Source organism: Aedes albopictus, chromosome 1 (genome assembly GCF_035046485.1).
Source record: "Aedes albopictus strain Foshan chromosome 1, AalbF5, whole genome shotgun sequence".
NCBI classification, from domain to species: Eukaryota; Metazoa; Arthropoda; class Insecta; order Diptera; family Culicidae; genus Aedes; species Aedes albopictus.
The window spans coordinates 89485068-89505750 of NC_085136.1; the positions used below are offsets into that span (position 1 = coordinate 89485068).

The 20683-nt window shown below is 44.4% G+C and overlaps 3 protein-coding genes across 5 annotated transcripts in view; 2 read left to right on the plus strand and 1 right to left on the minus strand.

The window, feature by feature from the left end:
• LOC109427416 (regulator of telomere elongation helicase 1 homolog) overlaps positions 1-20683 on the plus strand; it is a 303579-nt gene that overhangs the window by 222386 nt on the left and 60510 nt on the right. The gene's annotated exons all lie outside the window — the stretch shown is intronic.
• Positions 86-20668, plus strand: LOC109410140 (uncharacterized). Of its 2 annotated transcripts, XM_062845003.1 has the most exons (5): positions 86-241; positions 12786-12831; positions 18153-19322; positions 19387-19530; positions 20444-20668. In XM_062845003.1, the coding sequence occupies exons 1-5, from the start codon at positions 225-227 to the stop codon at positions 20666-20668; spliced, it is 1602 nt and encodes a 533-aa protein (XP_062700987.1). In that variant the 5' UTR covers positions 86-224. The 2 variants fall into 2 exon arrangements, with proteins under 2 accessions (XP_062700987.1, XP_062700986.1); XM_062845002.1 differs by lacking the exon at positions 12786-12831.
• LOC134285045 (uncharacterized) lies at positions 9212-14389 on the minus strand. Of its 2 annotated transcripts, XR_009996110.1 has the most exons (3): positions 12896-14389; positions 12738-12813; positions 12645-12664 (listed from the first exon to the last, which is right to left on the minus strand). XR_009996110.1 is itself a non-coding variant. In XM_062845000.1 (2 exons), the coding sequence occupies exon 2, from the start codon at positions 11193-11195 to the stop codon at positions 9213-9215; it is 1983 nt and encodes a 660-aa protein (XP_062700984.1). In that variant the 5' UTR covers positions 11196-12813; positions 12896-14370; the 3' UTR covers position 9212. The 2 variants fall into 2 exon arrangements, 1 of the variants encoding a protein (XP_062700984.1); XM_062845000.1 differs by having other exon boundaries at positions 9212-12813; positions 12896-14370.

Below are 20683 nucleotides of genomic sequence, written 5' to 3' on the forward strand. Positions count from 1 at the left end.
AGATTGTTTGTTAGATGTTTGAGAGCTTCTGCTCATGCGCGCGCAAGGACAATCAAAACAGCATTACAACAACAAGTTGTGTCAAAACATCTAGCTAATCTAACTAGAGAAAATTAGCACTAATAAGGAATTGTTTAGTTTAGTTTAGTGGGTTGTCAGATGATTCCGCAAGAAAATGGATTGCGGAGAATTAGAGACGACTGAAGCATATCAACTGACTATAGATGATTTGCCTAATGAGGTAAGTGATAACTCGTTGAACAATTGATATTTCTTTTGAGTTTTATTTTCATTGCGCTAGCTTAATTTTATTATTTAATTCGATAATTCTTTATCCAGCATTCTATTATTATGTTTGATTCCCAACTGATAAAAGCAGTCTAGAAAAAGTCCGTCGAATTATTTACCGGAGGAATTTTGACTGCTAGTAGGGTAGCGAACCACTTGGGCAGCGGCCGGTATTTTGGACACTCTTCGCTATAACTCAGTTAATTGCAAACCAATTGACTTGAAATTGTGTACACGACTAGATACTATACGTATCTCATCGCGTTTCAAATATTGTGTCGAATGGTTCAGAATTGGCTGAGATACAGCAGAAAAGCGCCCAAAATAGGACCCCTGCCGAGATGGTTCCACTTCCCTACATACATAAAAAATGTTACTTCTTCTTACGGAATAATGAAACGTCCGTCCCTGCAAAATTGCTCTGCACTCCTCGTCGAACCATTCGTTCTGAAGACTCCTTTCCACCTATGTGAATATAGTCCAGCTTTACTCTAGAGGGGACCACATCGAGCTCACCTTCCCTATCGCGAGATTCTACACGTATTCTGAGACGACATCCGGTTATTTCAGTCGCTCTAGATTGTACCGTGACGGTCGCCGGTACTGTACATTGTCAATGATATTTTGGGTGCAGTTTGACCATCACCATGTAGTTGGTCGAAGTTGATTTTAGCGCCCCGATAGGTCTTGACATCGATAATGTCGGAGAAGTGCCGTCCATCAATCAGAACGTGGTCGATGTGCGATTCCATTTGCCGGTGATCTGGCGATTTTCAGGCATAACTGAAGCGCTTGTAAGCGTTCAAAGACTCTCACGAGGCTTTAATTAACAAGATGGCTTTAGCGCCTCGCGTACGAGAGACCACTGTAGGGTCCACTTCCGGAAGCAACTCTCGCAACGGCAAACTCCAGCTCTCCAGTTCAGTAGCTTTCTCCGGTCGTTCGGATTCACCAGACTGTCGTAACCGTTGCAACACAACCGTTGCGCTCTGCTATATCCGATTGACTGACCCAAGTATCTTTTTCCGACCGATCACGAGCCGAATGAGCCTCTGCACGAATTTGCCCTATCCTGCTCACTCCCACAGAAAATTTGAAAACAGCGCGCACAGTAAAAGTCACATTTGACTTTTACTGTGCGAACTGTTTTCAAGTTTTCTGTGGGAGTGAGCAGTACGCCGTATTCGTGCAGAGGCTCATTCCGATTCCATCACTCGACTGGCTTCGAGGCTTTTCACTCATTCTCTCCTTCTCTTCTCTTCTACGAGCGGCTGACAGTTGGCTTCGTTCGTTGAGAATTTCTACACAAATTCAAATTCTGTTTATTCCAAGAACGCAGCCAAAAACAAGCCTAATAAATGAAATGAGTCTAATTAACAAATGTACTATACATTGCATATTCAACCTTTTGCATTAATTTTTAAATGATACCAGCCTTATAACATTCCTTACCACATTCTTCCTCTCCTCTACTCTTGAATTGAAAATTTTCAAACAGTAATGTGTCGAATCAAAATAAAACTTACTGCTCTAAGCATACACATTTGCATGACCGTTTCTAAAATATATCGGCAAAAATATACATAAGCACAGTGTACAGGGTTTTCCAAATTGGGGGCTTAGTCGAAAACAGTTATTTTACTTATTTATATTTATTATTTTAAAGTCCCCACTGGGATCAGCTGAGCATTTCGACGATAGCATTTAAGAGATTTTTGATAACGCTTTTGTAGTCACAATGGATCAATTGTCCGTCCCAAACACCGCTAGCCATGATGGTCTCCAATAGCGGAAGGTCCGAAAGAGCTTGAAACTATTGAGAAATCATCATGTCTACAGGTCGTAAGCCCTGATAAAGTGTGGAACGTTTTGATGGCTGTGATCCCTGACCATCATGTCAAAACCCAGGGATACCCAAGTGACCATACTGTTAGGGTGTAGGGGTTGCATGTGTGAGGCGCATATATTGACAGGCATTGCTATGGACCGTTAGGGCTGAGTAGGGTCGAAGAATGGATCTACGATTGCTGAATTACACTGAAAAACTCGTGATTCAGCAGTGGTGGCACCGCTTTCCGCTTTTGTTCGGCCTTGGTGGTTTGTGTGGGGTGGTGCGTGTCGGTGTGTGTGTGCTTTGTGCGTGTGGTGCTTACGGCTTCAGCAGGGTGGTTACTTGGGTAGTGTGGGATAATTGGGTTTGGGACTGAGGGGGTCGTCGTTGATAAGGCCGACATCATTGAGTGCTCAGTGTTGGCGGTTGTATTGGTGACGATTTCTTCAGCCTTAAGATCTCATTTATACCTCGCACAGATTTTTGGGAAGAGGGAGTACTTTGTAATGCAAGAGAGGGACTTAAACTCTGCGTTACGGGTTGGGCGAGGTCATGCAGATAGACTCAACCCAGGTGACCGTGCGGCTCGGACAGTGATGCATGAATGAGTGCGGTGTGGGTGAGGTGCGCTGCCCTGTGGGTGCAGTTGAGTCCGGGTTGGAGTGGAAAGAGACCCTTCTCTACTCTAGGTCGGGTTCGGTTGTACGGGCGTGGTAGTGTTTGTCTTATTTGTGCCGTGTTGTGCGTGATTTGCGGCTCGAGCTGTGTGGTTACTTGGGAAGTATTGTGCTCTGTAATCTAGATTTTGGTTTTAAGGTGAAGCTAAGGCTGGGCTGTGCCTCGAATTTGTTGGGCGCAGGTCGGGAGAGCTGGTGGCAGTTTGTGCTGGGGGGTTTACTCGATTGGTTATTCACTGATGGTGGCCAGTCGATCGACTTATCGGCGCTGCCTGTCATTTGGTTCTTGGGGTTTGTGCTCTCGAGGTTCGGGGCGTTGCTTCGTTGTATCTTCGCTTTAATACTAATATTCCTTGTTTGATTTAACTGACTGTTTTCTACAGGCGTTTAACTCATTCTATTTCATAGATTGCCAAATTTAAGGGTAATGGTTCAATAGGGTGTTAGCTATCAGAATGGATTAGAACGAGTTGGCGCCTACAATACACCAACACTGACACACACACTCCAATACTTACACGCACACATGCACCTACAACTAGCTGTAAAAGACCAGTGGGCGGGACAATGGTGCCTACCCAACAGTTGTAGGTGGGGTGTTTGGCTTAGCTACATGACTTGGTCCGGCAAGCCCATAAACATCAATTGGTAGACGTATTGCCTAGTGAAAAGACAACGCAGATGGGCGAAAGCCAGGGGATGCGTTGATAATAGCAGAATAGCAGAATAGCAGAAAATATACATAAGCACAGTGTACTAGTTATGGCTATAGTGCCTCAAATTCGCCATAATTAATTTTCAACCTTCAAAAATGCAAACCAACAAGGAAAAATATTGTGAGTAAAAGATCACGGTGACAAAATATGGTTGCGCTCATTTAAGCTTCAAGATTTGCTCAAATTAAAATAGAAATGAATATTTTTCTAAAAATTTTGTCTTCCTTGCACCCTATTTCGCCATAGTGTATCAGTTATGGCAAATCTCATAAGGAATACATGCAAACAATGCGAAGTGGAGCCGAAATTAAAAAGAATGTGTCCATAACTGGCACAGGGTTCCTGTCATTGGCACACACCATAATAAATACTAAAAGCAATTTTGGCTCCGTTTCCATATTTTTCCTTAAAGTATGACAACTAATCAATCATTTGACATATCGACAACATTTGATATGTCTAATCTTAAAAAACACTTAATAAGTAACATTTGTACAGAAAGCAAAATAATTCCAACATTACCGCAGGTTAAGACCAAAACAAATGTTTGTTTTTGTGCACACCTAATATCATTCGAGTACAATTGTACAATTCCAATTGTACAAATCATCGAGTACAATCCAAATCCAATTCTTATCAAATCCAAATCCATTCCAAATCCAATCAAATCCACATCCAAACAAGATCCAATCCAGGTCCAACCCAGATCTAATCCAAAGCCAATCTAATCCAAAACGAATCCAAAACTAATCCAAATCCAATCCAAATTCAATCCAAAACCAATCCAAATCCAATCCAAATCCAAATCTAAATTTAATCCAAATCCAATCTAAATCCAATCCAAATTCAATCCAAATCCAACCTAAATCCAATCCAAATCCAATCCAAATCCAATCCAATCCAAACCCAATCCAAATTTAATCCAAATCCAATCCAAATCCAATCCAAATCGAATCCAAATCGAATCCAAATCCAATCAAAATCCAATCCAAATCCAATCCAAATCCAATCCAAATCCAATCCAAATTCAATCCAAATCCAATCCAAATCCAATCCAAATCCAATCCAAATCCAATCAAAATCCAATCCAAATCCAATCCAAATCCAATCCAAATCCAATCCAAATCCAATCCAAGTCCAATCCAAATCCAATCCAAATTCAATCCAAATCCAATCCAAATCCAATCCAAATCCAATTCAAATCCAATTCAAATCCAATCCAAATCCACTTACTTTCCTGCTCTTACTGGGCCGACACCACCATCTACCAATGTAGCAAAATCAGCAGTACAAACGGTATCTGCACAAGCAGCAGCCCCACTACAAACCGAAACAATAGAAGCAGTTGCTGTTGTCACTCAGGAACATGCAGATGTGGAGAGCACGAACGACGAAGACAATGACGGCACCGATGACACCGACAGCTCGTCGGTGGAAACGGAGACGAACAAACGGCGATTGTCAAGGACCAATACAAACGAACCAAAGAAGAAGTGTGTTCCCGTGGGATCGAAACAGGCCGAGGAAATTGTGCGTGATTGCAGCTACACTCGTATAACTAGAAGTAGTTCTTCCAAATCAAAATCAAAAAAATGATTATGTAATATTTATTATGTACCAAACTGGACTATTTGTATCTTAATAACCGGAGATGAACCAACCCTGGGCTGAAAATCTCCTTAATAAAGAGAAAAAAAAATCCAAATCCAATCCATATCTAATCCAAACCCATTCCAAATTCAAATCCAAATCCGATCCAAAAATCCAATCCAAATTAAAACTAGATCTAATCCAAATCCAATCCAATTGAGATCCAATGAAGAACCAATCCAAATTCAATCCACATCTAATCCAAGTCCAATCCAAATTCAATCCAAATCCAATACTGGTTTTCTATTCGATTTAATTTTTTTTTTTACTTTTACAAAGAACAATTTCCATAGCATTTCCATTGTCAACAACATGTAGATTGCATTCGCTCCCAAAACAATTAAGTTCCATGGGAAATTAGTCAGAAAACATTACATCATTACACGAGAAAACCCATTTTGATCTTGTAGCAGGAACTTATTTGATTCTAAATTTCAAATTTTCGTTGTGAATCAGCGTCATTATATTTTTTAAAATTAAAAATTGTCTGTGTCGTGAAATGTAATCCAATTCAAAAACATTCATAATCTAATACACCCAATGTAAATCTAATCCAACTATCCAAATTCATCCAATTTAAAACCAATCAAAACTAAATCCAAACCAGATCAAAATCAAATACAAATCCACTCCAAATCCAATTTCAATCCCATCCATTCACAATTCAATCCAATCCAAATCAAATGCAACTCAAACTTAATTTTTATTCATTCCAATCCTATCCGAATCCAATCCAAACCAATTCCAAATTCTATTCAAATATATTTCCAGCCCTATCCACGTTCACTAAAAATTAATCCAAATTCAATCACAATCCCACAAATACAATTTTCATTGCATAGATGGAGTGGGAAACCACTCAATTCCATTCAGTCGATTTTCCATCCAAATGTAATCAAAATGCAATCAAAACTAAATTCATTTCCACTTCTAATTCGATGCAATCCCACTTCACATCTAACCCAGGTCCAATTTTCATTCCATCCAGCATCCCTTCAAAATTAATTATTTCATTGAGTTAGGAGAACTCTTTCACAACCGGCACAAAATCTTATGCTTTTTCGTTGATTTAGAAGCAGAACTCTCCTCAGGCTCAGACCGCGAAAAGTCCGTCATCACACTCACAAAGTATTTGAATTTACCACCAGTAGCCGCTGTCAACACCCTCGTCCTCGCACAAATTTTGTATTCCATAACTATACCAAATCCAATTCGAAACCAAAAAGTACTTTTTCTTATTTCGTTCTATCATTTTTGTATCGCTTATTTGATTTCCTTTTTTTTTCCTCTTTCTTGCATTTTTTTATCTCTTGTCTCTTGTCTTTTAGCGCATCATTTATTTTTGCATTATCATTCTCTGTTTTTTCAAGCCCATCTATTTTTTTTGGCTCTTTCTTATTTTTTGGCTCTATTTTCTCAATTTCGTTGTCTTTCTCTGTTTTTTTTTAAGCCCCATCTATTTTTTGGCTCTTTCTTATTTTTTTTTTTGCTCTATCTTTCTAATTTCTCTTGCAATCTTTAATCAGTCTTTTTTTTAGCGCGATATCTCTCACTTTCATCTTTTTTAAGAGGGGAAATCGTTCATTTATTTTTTCAGTTCTTTCCTCTGGCTCTTTTTCACCTCAACTCTCAACACTGTTTTTTCTAATCGTTCAACGTTAATTTCACTCCACTTGTCAGAGAATCAGGTTCAATACGGGTACCGACTGCACCATGTCGTAACCGTTGCAACACAACCGTTGCGCTCTGCTATATCCGATTGACTGACCCAAGTATCTTTTTCCGACCGATCACGAGCCGAATTCCGATTCCATCACTCGACTGGCTTCGAGGCTTTTCACTCATTCTCTCCTTCTCTTCTCTTCTACGAGCGGCTGACAGTTGGCTTCGTTCGTTGAGAATTTCTACACAAATTCAAATTCTGTTTATTCCAAGAACGCAGCCAAAAACAAGCCTAATAAATGAAATGAGTCTAATTAACAAATGTACTATACATTGCATATTCAACCTTTTGCATTAATTTTTAAATGATACCAGCCTTATAACATTCCTTACCACACAGACTTCCCACAGGTTCGCTGTCCGTCGTCCGCCGACGCTCCACTTTTATCGCAACTGTCACTCTACACGCTCATTCGTAACTGCTCAATTCGCACCATCTACACACTCAATGTAAACATAGAGAGTGCATGCCAGTACAAACCCTACAACCACCTGTTTTTTTCAGAATTTGCCCGACTGTTTCTGAGCCTATTCCCTCAGGGACTCGTGAACAGCTATAATTTACTAAAACTGTCAAAGTACGCCAACTTCTCACCTCTTTCACAGTATTTGGTCTAGAGTAGTTCAGAATTGGTTCAAATTTGGAACTCTCGACTCGATGCTCAATCCACTTTCCGTTAATAAATTCTAGATTGAGTTTAAATAAGGGCGAAAGTAACATGAGAGAGTTCTCTTCATCGACTCTCTCTTCTTCAAATTAAAGTGACAAGATGCAAGTATGGTTCCACTTTTTGGTCATAAATCGCTAGGTTGTGATGCAATCTAGCGTCTAAGTGTAAAAAAGTTCGATTGAATTTGCATCTTGTCACTTTAATTTGCAGAAGAGAGAGTCGATGAAGAGAACTCTCTCATGTTACTTTCGCCCTTATTTAAACTCAATCTAATCCTAGCAGGTATCGCACCTGCAGATTCGGTTCTTCTCTACAAAACTGGTGTTCCCGAGAGGGAAACCAGATTTTTATAGCGGCTCAGGATTTTTGAAGCAAGGCGTCGCCAGCTTCGCTTCTCCCAGGCTCCGTAGAACTCCCGGCGAGTTGGACACCCAGTTTCGGATTTCGAACCCGCCTTTTTTGTGGACGAGCCGAAATTCCTGCGCCAGCCTCACTGCCTCCTCTTCGGTGTCGACGCTTTCGAAGTAGTTATCGACGTAATGCCGATGTATTATGGCCACCGACGCTTCAGGATACTGAGTGGCGAACTCTTCGGCGTTCCGGTTCTTCACGTATTGAGCCGAGCAGGGAGAGCTTGTCGACCCAAATGTCGCCACATCCATGACGTAGATTTGTGGCGGTTCTTCCGGATCTTTTCGGAAGACGAAACGTTGTTTTTGCTTGTCCTCGGAGCGAATCTGCAGCTGGTGGAACATCTCTTTCAAGTCTCCACCGAAGGCAATCCGCCATTCACGAAACCCGCAGAGCACTTTGATGAGTGGGACGAGCATGTCCGGCCCTGACAGCAGCTGTGAGTTTAGGGATACTCCTTGCACGGCCGCCGCCGCGTCCCAGACTAGACGAATCTTCTCGGGCTTCTTGGGATTTTGGACGACGTTGATCGGCAGGTACCACGTTTGGTCGGCAGGAGTACCGGCCAGTTCTTCGGCGGTAGCGAGATGTGCGTACCCCTTCTGCTGGTACTCGTCGATCTGCTTGCAGACGTTCTCCTTCAGCTTCGGATTCTTGTCGAGTCGCTTCTCCAACTGCTTCATTCTGCGCACCGCCATCGGGTAGCTGTCCGGGAATCGTGGATCGTCCGTTTTCCACAGCAGTCCGGTTTCGAAACGGTCACCGACGCGTTTGGTGGTTCGCTCCAGTATTTCCCGGGCGCGTTTCTCCTCTGCTGTTTCCTGCGGGATTGCCACCACTGACTCTTCCAGCGCGTAATGACTTTTTAGCAGCTCGTGCAGGTCCTCGTTGGTAATCTGCTGGTGGTAGCCGAGATAATTACCGGCCGCCGCCGAGGTTGTTTGCCGCGGCCCATACACCGTCCATCCAAATTTAGTGCGAACCGCTATTGGTTCCATGGGCGTACCCACCTTCGCTTCTATCGGCGCGAACGAGTGGATGTTGTTCGCCCCAATCAGCAACTGCGGCTGTCCGTCGTACGACTCAATGGGCAGCCCTCGCATATGTTCGTGCTGTGCGGCAAGCTCCTGCGAATCCAACTTTTGGTGCGGCAGCATCAACTTTCCCACAGTGTGCACCGTGTGCAACCGCATCTTGCCGGCGGCTGCGCCTGTTCCCGACGCCCACAGGCTCAATCTTCGGGAGCTCAATCTTGTACTCCGACCGCGCCCAGACGGTCGGCGAGCTTTTTCTCCACCAGCGTGACGGAAGCACCTTCGTCCAGGAACGCCAACACTGGCACCGTTTTTCCACCGTAGTGCAGCTGCACCGGAACGATCCGGAACAATACCGTGCAGTTTGTCCGGATGTGTGCACTCAGCCCGACCGTGTTTCCGACCGGATGCATCAGCGGATTGTGGAAGTCTCGACAGTCACCGATGTTGCAGCGGATTTTGAATTTGCACTGTCCTCCATGTTCATTCAGACACACGTGGCACAGCTTCTCCCGGTTCACCAGCCTCAGCCGATCCGCATACCGCAGTTTCTTAAACTCGCCGCAGTGTCGTAGCCGATGATCCGTCCTCCTACATTGTTTGCAGGGCTTCAAACCCTTTTCCTCGCCGGCGTTGGCGGCCGATGCGCTGGCTTCGCTGTGGCTGTATAGTCCACCTTTCTCCTTCGGCATCTTTTTTCTGGATGGTGGAATTCCTTTGGACGGCGGAGAGGGCACGAACTCGACATCCACGTTGGCTTCGCAGGCGTCTGCGACGATGTCCATTAAGAAATCCGTCAGCGTTCGCAAGGTTGTTTCCCCGTGGCCCCTCCGGTAATGGACCCATTCCCGCTTCTCGCGATCTGGTAGCTTGGCGATCAGGCTTTTGATCAACAGCGGGTTAACAAGGTGCTGCTTCAGATCCGCGGCCTCCAGATGGCCACAGAGTTGCTCCACCGTATTTCCGAATGGAACAAAGCTCTTCAAATTGTCCGCCCTCGGGGGTTCCAGCCGGTTCACTTTGTCCAACAGGCTTTGGAGCAGTTGTTCCGGGCGGCCGAAGTGTCGGCGCAGCTTCTCGATGACCTGCGGGATGGATTCGGGAAGCAGTAACTGCCCAGACACCAGTTCCAGAGCGTCACCTTCCAGCGCTTCCTGAAGTCGCATCAGATTCTCGTGGTTCATGTAAATACAGGCCTCATTGGACGCTTTGTAGGCCGCGAAAAACAATGGCCACTGCGCTGGTTTGCCGGAGAATTTTGGAAGTGTATATGTTGACCCCTTCCTCGCGGCCAGCTGGGCCTTCGTCGGTCCGGTCTGCTGCTGCCCCAGCCCGTCTTGGCTGACACTTCCCACTTTCTTGTACGTCTTCAGTTTCGCCTTGCGCTCCATCGACGAGTCCGAACTCTGGCTCTGCAGATCCGAATCACCGGAATCGTCGTCCTCCTCATCCTCTTCGGAGCTTTCGTAGCTTTGCGCTAGCTTCCTCACGTTCGCCTTGCTCAGCTTCAACACATTTTGGTCGACTTCGCCGGAATGGCCCGCTTTTAAAGCACCCGCGACTACTTTCGGCTCCGGTTTGGATTTTTGAGCCGACAGTTCCGCCAACTCCTTATCCATGGCTGCCATCTGCAGCTCGAACGAGTCTTGGTCCGCCTTCATCTGCCGAATCTGTTCCTTCTTCTTCTGGAGCATTTCCGCTTGCCAAGCTCTTTGCTCCTCTTGTTCCTCAGCGCGCATCTGCAGCTCCAATTCCATTTTTCGCTGCTCGAATGCACGCTGCATCTCCCTTTCCTTTTTCTGCAGCAGCAGTTCCGCCTCCATCTCCTCGTATTGGCGCTTCTGCTTCTCCTCTAGCGCTCGCACCTTCGCTTCCACGCTAGACGAAGCTAGGCGAGAGCTGACGCTGGATTTGTCAGACTCGTTGCCGTTTTTCCGGGTGCGGGCCTGCTTCTTGGCGTCCTTCTGCTTCTGGTGGTACTCCTGGACCTTCTCCTGGCAGGCCTTGCTTTGGCAGTACCACTTCTTCGGCAGTTTGCCCTCCTCGATGCCCACGCAACGGATGTGGAACCATTCCGCGCATCCGTCACATCCGACCATAACTTCGTCGCGCGTAGACGGGCCACAGATGGCGCACGGAGTCGCCGTCAGGTCCATGATGGTTTGGTCGTGGGTGGATTCTGCATCGGAAGCCATCTTGCTGCAGGTTTTCACTCCTCACTTGACACTTTTCACTACGCGGGTATCACTTCGCGGGTGTCACTTATTTTTAAGAATGTTCCCGAGAGGGAAACCAGATTTTTATAGCGGCTCAGGATTTTTGAAGCAACGCTTAACTGTAATTTATTAGCAAATAACACATTTAACATTCACATTTAATCAAACTTAATTACTAACTACTCACAAATAAGTGGTTTCCTCGGTCACGAATGCCCTTTTTAATTCTCCAACCAAGTTGGATCAAACTTGGGACAGTTACCCTAATTTCCCAAGTAACCACGAAGCTGTATACCGTCTACCCCCGTTGGTTTGACCTCATCTAATCTGAACACTTTTTAATTTGACCCCCTCTAATCTGCACATCGTTCAAACTAAAAATGGTTCGAACATCATTCTGCTCATGGAACGGAGTGAAACGGAACGCAGAATCAAAACAAAACATCAAAAAGGGTTACCATCAGTGTGTTTTCCGATGCCCACAGGGTTACTAGAAGTTCAAATTAAGAAATGAACCCCGTTGGTTTGCATGCAGTGTCGTTCAAACCAACGGGGGTAGACGGTATAAGTGCATCAATTTGGCCATATATTCATATTTAAAATTGTGTAAATAATGCTGCACTACTTTAAACACCTCATTGAAGCAATATTAAAGTCGAGAAGGGCCCCACTAAAATTAAATTAGTGCCACATATTGCGGCACTTTGACAGCCATTGCTAAAGTGACATAAATGCATGTGCTGTACATTTGCATTAGCACAGTTTAATACGTGCAACACGAAAAACCAAAACAAAAATATATTTTTAGCACCGTTTCGTTATCGACGGTACTAATGCCCCCCACATGAATGTTTTAACCATTTTTTTGTTGCCGGGTCGGGAGTCGAACCAGAAGTGTTGAAGGCCGCTAGATGAGTTCCATACGTGCTGGTGCCGTAGACCGTTTCTGCTACAGAGATATTTCATTAACTAAAAGGAAACTGTTCTTCTGCAGAAAAGAGAAAAGGTCATCTCTAAAATGGTTTTGCTGAAGAAAGTCGTCGATCGGTGGTTCAAACGAGGATTAAGTTGGTCGGGAGTGGAACCAGAAGTGTTGAAGACCGCTATAGTTGACCGTCAAGTTGTTAGCTCTTCTTGATTTCATTTGTTTACCATTAGAGTCAAGCTTTTATAATTGTATTGTTAGAGCAACCTTTGCTAGTTTGTACATTGCATTTATACAGTTTCGACAGTGTTGAATTATTGAATTATCGTATATCACCTTTTAATGCACCCTAATGTAAAGAAAAAATGTAATGCATTAAAACATTAATAATGCCAATCTAAAGGATTATTGCATGATAAGTGTGGAATTACTGCATTTCGCATTGCAAAGGATGATATGCAGTCTAATTCGTGCAATGATATAATGCTTGTGGTTACTTGGGTTGGTGTATGCTGCGTGAAGACTGTTTTGGATTCACAAATGTTTGTCATTATTAACCAAATTTCACACAATTTTTCTATTTTACTTCTACTTACGAGAGAATCCTCTGGCGCGGTAATTTTCGGAAATATTCCCTATTTCAGGATTCACCGGATATCGATATTTGGGCACCTACGAGGAGATAGCCTGGTCAGTATTAGTAGTAACTTCACTAATCAATTACAGTTTCTTCTCTTTCTGGGTTTTAACTTACGATTTTTACTATATCAATATTCACCGCACTTTGCCGAATTCTTTTTTATAATCCAATTCAATTTGTGATAACTTAACAAACAGCAAAACTGTCGACTTCAACTTTAATTATTTTGCAATGGCGAAAATATTCCTACGAATCTTGTCTGTTGTTTTTATGCATCTCTTATTCTACATCAGCCATCTCATATCTCTTCCCACCTACCACTACAGCCGCACGTGAACTGTCATGCTTCAGTTATGCTACGGCTAGACAGGTTCACTTTTAGACCGGTTCAAAATTCACAAAAGAAAATAAATTTTATTTTAATGCGGCATCGTAACAACTGGTTAAGCCTGCTTTCCTGAATCTCCCCGCGACCTTTTCCAATAAGAGTAAGTGCTGCTCAATGGTCTCGCTTATGATTATAATGCCGTCAAGGTATGTAAAAACTTTTGGTTCCAGGTCAAATGCAATTGCTCGATTCATTCATTAATCCCGTCATCGTAAAAGACGGGATTTTGAGGTTAAATGATATAGCCTTTAACCTAAATAAGCCTTTTCGGGATCCGAAAGGCTGTGTAGTTGCGTAAACTTTCTTTCAAAAATTATTTGAAAGTAAACATCTTTTAAATCCACGACACTGAAATTCTTTGCCCTCTGAAGGCGATGAAAGTTTCAGACATGTTTCGCATGGGATATGACTCTCCTTGAGTCCAGGCAAACCCTTATCTTTTCGTTGGCCTTTTTAACTGGAACCAGAGGGTTGGAGAATTCCGTAATACATTCTTCTATTTTCTCCCATATCTGCGGCGAATATCTCTTCATCGGTAGTTCCTTATTTAGCTCCCTTGATAACCTCTATTTCATGTTCTATGAGGGTTGTCTTTACCAGACGCAAGGGCCGGACCAAAGGAGGCGGGGGCAGGGCCCCGGGCCACCACATTTTAGGGACCCCCACAAAAACCGTTTATGCTTGCTAAACATTAACCTTTTTTTCATTTTGCTCAAGTACTGTTTAAAAACAAAGACAAAATACTTTTTCGCTCATCGCATTTGTACCTCCGAGGGGTCTCCACATCAGCTCCGGCCACGGGCCCCCACAATCCTTAATCCGGCCCTGCCCAGACGTCCTTAGCTGGTAGAGCTAAATCCTGTAAAAACTTCCTTTAGTTGAGCTCTTTGCTGTTAATTCGTGCTCAGTCTCGATGTTTTCAATCGCTTTCTGTGGATTCTGCGGCAACTCCAAAGTCGGGATATCTAACGGTTCGCCTTCTTCCGGTTTTGATAGCCAAGTCATAGGTTCATCTTCTGCTTGTAAATTGTCTGCGATTCGTAGATAATTAAGAACAGACTTTTCTTTCACATCTGATGTCCATGTCAGTTCCAACTCTTCAATGCGGTTTCTCGATGTTATTATAGGCCGTATTTGGAAAGCCTTCCAAAAGTTCATCCCCAGAATCAATGGGTTTTTAATCTGAGGTACGGTTACCGTTGGTACTGTAGAAATAGGGAGTTCTGCATTATTAAATTTGAATAAATTTTAGTTTCAAAATTTGAATAAATTTTACTTTCAAAAATTTGAATAAATTTTAGTTTCAAATTTAATAATACACAACTCCCTATTTCTACAGGTACCACCCTCGTTTCACTGCCCAACGTATACGGAACGTTTACATATCCTAAGCAAGTATCATCAGCTATACAAATCTTGACATTGCTCTTCAAAATCTCAAAACCATGCGATTCTACAACATTGAGAGCACTCATTACGCTCCAGAATCTAGAAGTGCAACCATTTCCGTTCCCAAATTGCTAGCTCTGAAGTGTGCTGGGCACGAACTGGGATTCGCTCTACTTTCCAGAACTGAGTCGGTCAAATGTCCAAAATCGTGACTCCCGGGAATTCCTTCTGACAGCGAGGTGTTTGGATTCCTCTTCAAGCTCACTAGTATGTTGAACGATTATTTTGCTGTCTCTGTTGGTTCAAAAACGAATGATCCCTATCACAATTCCTAGTTGTCTTCCCAGTATTTCAGCAAGCATATTATACCCGTATTACACATGGCAGGCAGTGGCGTTGTCTTGTGCTGCGTACCATAGACAGTTACCTAAAACCTCCGCATATCATTCCAATTAATGCTTTTCTATCTTGCTCTGTTGAATTCGTTTCTCTTCCGCTCTTGCTATCGTGTACAGCATCCTTCTTCTTCTTCTTTATGGTTCTACGTCCTCACTGGGACTTGGGCTGCCTCGCTTCAACTTAGGAACGATTTCTTCACCCTGGCTTAAGCGTTAAGTCAGGTTTAACTGTATGGGTAAGCCTGGCTTACCGGTTAAGCCGAGGTGAAGAAATCGGCTCTTAGTGTTTTTTGAGCACTTCCACAGTTATTAATTGATGGGCTTTCTTTGCCTGCCATTGCATGAATTTGTACATTGTGTGGCAAGTACAATGCTACACTATGCCCAGGGAATCGAGAAAATTTTCCCGACTGGAACGGGAATTGAACCCGCCGTCTCTGGATTGGCGATCTTTAGCATTAACCACTAGGCTAACTGGAGACCCCGCTTGCCACATGCGGGGAGGACACAACTCCGGACAACTTGGTCCAGAGAATGTGTAGGGATGAGTTTGGCTAGAGCGCCGTTTCAACGGCTATTACCCCAATTCGTCTGGGAGCTACAGAGGAGGTGGCACGTGGACTCGGAGAATGGCTAGTCCAGATGCAGTGCAAGAGGTGGTCCAGGGGTTCGAAGTCGGCTTCGTAGGTCATACCGGTGCCCTGAGGTCGAGATCGACCCTTACAGCGATTAAGTGGCCGCGGAGAGGAAGTCCCGGTAGCGGTGCTGTCGTGGCGTCGGTCTACTGGGTTGGATCCGAGCCCGTGGTTGGAAAGGGGTCCCCGGCAAGGGTCGGGGTAGGTGAGACCCTGCTGTCTGCAACCTACGGATGCATCTGATAGGGCCTGAAGGGTAGTGATACCCTTCCTTTGCGGGCAGGTCAGATCGGGTTGCATGTGGGCATCAGTTCTTGATGTCCGCTCAGCAGTAGGGCGCGGGCGGGGTTGACCCTGCCCGCCTTCCGAGGACAAAGGGAGTGGTGAGGACCACTCGGGAAACTGGCTAAGCGCCAGCATGTTACCGTGATGAACTCTCCAAAGCGAGTCATCGATGTTCGTTGCTGCAGGCCACGCAGCTAACCTTGAGGGTGCAATATGCACTAGTCCCTCTCTGAAGCAATACCTTCTTGGTGGTTCCGGAGAGACGTAGGGTTTGGCGACCATAGGAATGTGTTTAGTGGGTCGAGGAGAGAGTAGTCATGGCTTCTACTATTGTAGTAGAAGACGGCCTCAGCCCCACACTATCCTAACCTTCCTGTTAGGGTGTCTGTTTGCAGATTATCCCCCTATGGTTTAAAAGGAAAAAAAAAGCCCCAACTGGACCTAAAGCATGCTGTTTAAAAAAAAAAAAAAGACAATTACACCGTCTTCGACCTTGCGGCCTCTACAGACTGAACAATACTAACATTTGACAACGGACAACACATACAACACCCAGTGGTCCAGTGGAGAATTTTTCGTTCGACGAAAAGTTGAACCTAAGTTTTCGAATTCTGGCGGTATTCTTCTCGTTTTTCACACATTCCAAATGGCAGCTTTTCTTGTTTCTAGCTGTTCGGTTTCCCAGCTCCTGACTATCAACCGGTGCTGGTAGATATCCAAACTTTTCATCGAAGTGTTGGTTCTACTACCTTTAATTCACCTTGTGTATATCCGTCCTCCTAGACGACGTTTTTTTTTTCTTCCGAAAGAGGCGAATCCGCTGTTTCCACCTCTGTTCACCTTCCCCGTTTTTGTCTGTTCCACCTTCGTTACACGTTTTTCCGGGGTTTGTGTTGCGTTCTTCCACTTTAATACCTATCGCTGTGCCCTTCTTGTCGAATCATTTGTTCCATCGACTCCGTTTGAAGTTCCCAATCTTCTCCTGGCCTACCTGAGTGTTTAGATTCTCTATCACGATCTCGATGTCGTGGTACTTGCGTTCGTGCTATTTGTTTTAAGCGGCTTTGTCATCATTAAATATTGTTTCTGGAGTATTGGCTGTGCACATGGATAAAGTCATAGGGTCAAAGCCGAATTAAATTCTTCAGATCTCAATGATGAATGTTGCCGAAGACCGGAACTTATTTCGACAATCGGGTAAAAAGTTATTAAACAAATTCGCACTCGCATGCGCATCTTTATACAGGATGTCCTGCAAGGTGTGCGATAAGGTAACACGCATACTATGATTGCGTGTCAAGCGTGTCGATCGAGCGGTGGTCTTTTGTTCAAGCATTCATGGATGAATATTGATTAATAATTTCTGTCTCGTTAGTCGAAACGAGTTGCGGTCTTCGGCAACATTCATCATTGAAGTCTGAAGAATTCAATTTGTCTTTGACCTTATGGCTTCATCCATGTGTTGATGCTGTACAGTGCGGAGAACCTTTTTTGAAAATTCTCCATAGTAATTCCCATATAAACCTATTTTGTTTTTGGGCCACCATTAAATCACCACCGAAATGGCTGAAAATTTGACAGGACTCTAGTTTTGCATCAAGGATTGTAATGAACATATAGGAGCTTTGAATTTTTGACATGTTTAAAGTCTGAACTGCCCTACTGTGCACGTTGATTGTGTTATAGTTGAAAAATAAACCCTTGAACCTCATTCCTTCGTCGATCGTTTACCAACCGATCACACGTGTCTCTGCATATTGCTCACACGATGGAAACTGTTAACAGCTCGCGTATGAATTCCACTCGACACACCTCCTGCAGCGTTACAATCGTTATGTCGAACTCCTTCTAATAGACCGGCGAGAGAGCGGGTGCTCCCGATGAAGTTAAAAGATCGGCAGTTTCAAATACAGAAGCTTACAAATTGTCATAAGTTTCGATTTGTATTTCTCTTTGTTGAGAACCACTGGATTGGCTCTCATTGTTCTGCGTGCTCGCCAATAGCATTTCGTTTTGCCTTCTTCGGTCGATGCACAATCCCAGAGATTAATTAGAAGTAATGTAGCCTCCGTGTAGTAACGTGTCGTCTTTGTAATGTAGTATTGTAGTGTAAATAAATTCTATGTTTTAATCTGTTATTCACTACACCTGGGAGTTTAAATAGACTGTCATGTCTCCCGACCACCCCGAACACTCTTTGTTTGTCTTTGTTCTGGGAACTATAATGAGGAACAGTCGACAGTAAATGCTCAATATAGATGTTTACTTCCTTTCAGGTGTTCGAGCGCATAGTATCCTACCTGACCGTTGAAGACTGCAAAGTGGCATCCCTGGTGAACTACCGATGGTCTCAGCTCTGCTTCTCACCCATTGCTCTCGCAAATGTCCAGCTGGAAATCAACTGCGCTGTACTAGAAGCTAGCGACTATTGGACCGTGTTGGAGAGCAGCTGTCGACCTTATCGAAACCTGGTACTCAAATTCGCTTCCGACGATGCGGGTGATCTGTTGAAGATTCTGGGCAAGTTCCAATCTAGCTGGGAACGGATCACCATCGAGCAGGATGCCGATGCGAAACTACTGCGCACTGAAATCTCTGTTGGATTCTTGTCACGGATGCTGCAGGCATTTTCCAACGTGAAGCAGCTAACTATCAAGACTGTCATCGAGCTTTCCGATCCAAGTTGTGAAACGGATCTTCCACAACTGAACCGCGTTGAAGCCATCTGCTTGTATAAGAACTGCTTTGACGGAGACTTAATCGCATGGACGCGAATCTGTCCTAACGTCAAATACATAGGAGTTCCCCTACAGGACGGCCGAGATGAATTCCCCCGAATTATTCAGCATTTCTCTCATCAAATTGAACATCTGTCCATTGATGCACGTTTCATCGAACGCGACTCGCTCGATTTTGTCCACGAGGATTTTCCGAGACTGAGGAAGTTTCGCTTACTATATCCCATTAGCAACTCTGCAGCAACCGTTAACCTGGTTAGGTCGTTTATCAGTCGGTGCTCGAACCTGACGGAAATAAGCTTGTTCACCAACGTCATTTCCCAGGAAACCCTGCAAACAATCGCCGAGAGTTGCACCCAACTCCAAGTCGTCAGCTTGGACACCAACGAAATCCCCCCTTCTACCTTCTCAATCCTATCGAAACTTCCCCTCTTGAAGCAGCTTATTCTGCAAAAAATGACAGTCGAACCTGCGATGATCACTTCGGTCGCAACCTTTCCGGCTCTTCGCCGGTTGACGTGCCTGTCGATAAGGATCAACTGTCCGGAGGCGTTCTTCCAGCAGTTGCACAAAAAGATGCCCCGACTGACCTGGCTGGAGCTGTTGGATCGCTTCCGCTACGGTTTCAGCAATTTTAACCAAAACGGAGTGGTAGACGCCATCTGTGTTCACATGGCGAACCTACAGCGGCTTGCGTTGGTCGATTGGGTAAGGCATGCGGTTGAGACGTTGAGCTTGTACATCTTTCATGAAGAAACGCTTTGTTTTGCAGGCCACCCTGGATCTGTCCATTTTCCAGAATCTCAACATGCTGACGAATCTCACTGAATTCAGACTGAAATGCATCGGATTGAACGCCAACAGAACTATTCCTTGCTGTGCTGGAGTGAAGAAGCTCGTGCTGGATGTCGATACGGTAAGTACGACCCCCTGAAGGAAAACACTGTGGTTGCAACAAAACAACAAACTAGAATGACTTCATAATTTAACGATTACCAAGGGTTCAGATCCTGGAAGCCTCCGGTCGTTTTTTATTGCAGTTTTTGTTCAGGAACACAACATCCCAACTCACATACACCTTCCTGGATTTAAGATTGTAGATACAAAAGTCTTTTGATCTGGCTGCGTATCCGACAAAGATGCCTCGCTCCGATTTATCATGCCTTTTCTTCCTACGTACCTTCGGTATGTGCGTCATCACTCTTGTACCGAAAGCGTGCAGATTGGATAGGTCGGGCTTCTTTCCGCTGAACCTTTCTCCCGGAGTCACTTGAAGATGTTTTGTTAACATGTTGGTTAACGGTTGACGAGGTAACAAGCTGTACCAAGAACCACTTCAGCCTAAAACGATATATCCAATTCGTAAATTCGTTATTCACTTCATATCACGAATAACGTACTCCGTCCCGTTGCCACATCTTAGTCGCTTCAGCCGCTTACCTATTTGGGTCTCTGCATAGGCTTGGACATCTTGTAAGCACTCCAGCACTTCCGTGTTCGATTGAATGAAGTAGATGAAGCAGTTCCTGCTGAAATCGTCGAAGAAGGTACGGCGATGTCATAATCTGGTGTCCTTCTTCGACGTCGAGATGCATAATACATTTTTCCTGGTTTGACGGAGCATAGTATAAAAAATTCGAAGATCCAAAGTGAAGATTGGCAATCGGGAATCAAACCCGCCGTCTCCGGATTGGCGATCCATAGCCTTAACCACTAGGCCAACTGGAGACCCCTACACCATAACCATGAACACACGTAACAGACCCCAAATTATCACTTTCGTTACCTCTCAACTTAAACTTTCCTGCATTTCTCAAATTTCATTTCAGCTCAAACCTTCGGACACGATCCCTCCCAAATGCCACTTGTCCCTTGCGGACTTAATCTCCCAGGGATTCCCCGGTGTGAAAAGCATCGAACTGTCCCATCAACTCCTCGACAGAACCATCTCCGAACGGGAAATAGCCATCCTTCGATCCGTCCTGACCGATTGTGCATTTTATCGCCGGAAGCGTGTCCCAATGACCGACAGGGATTACGCCGCATTGCTCTAAAAGGGCTTTCTGTAT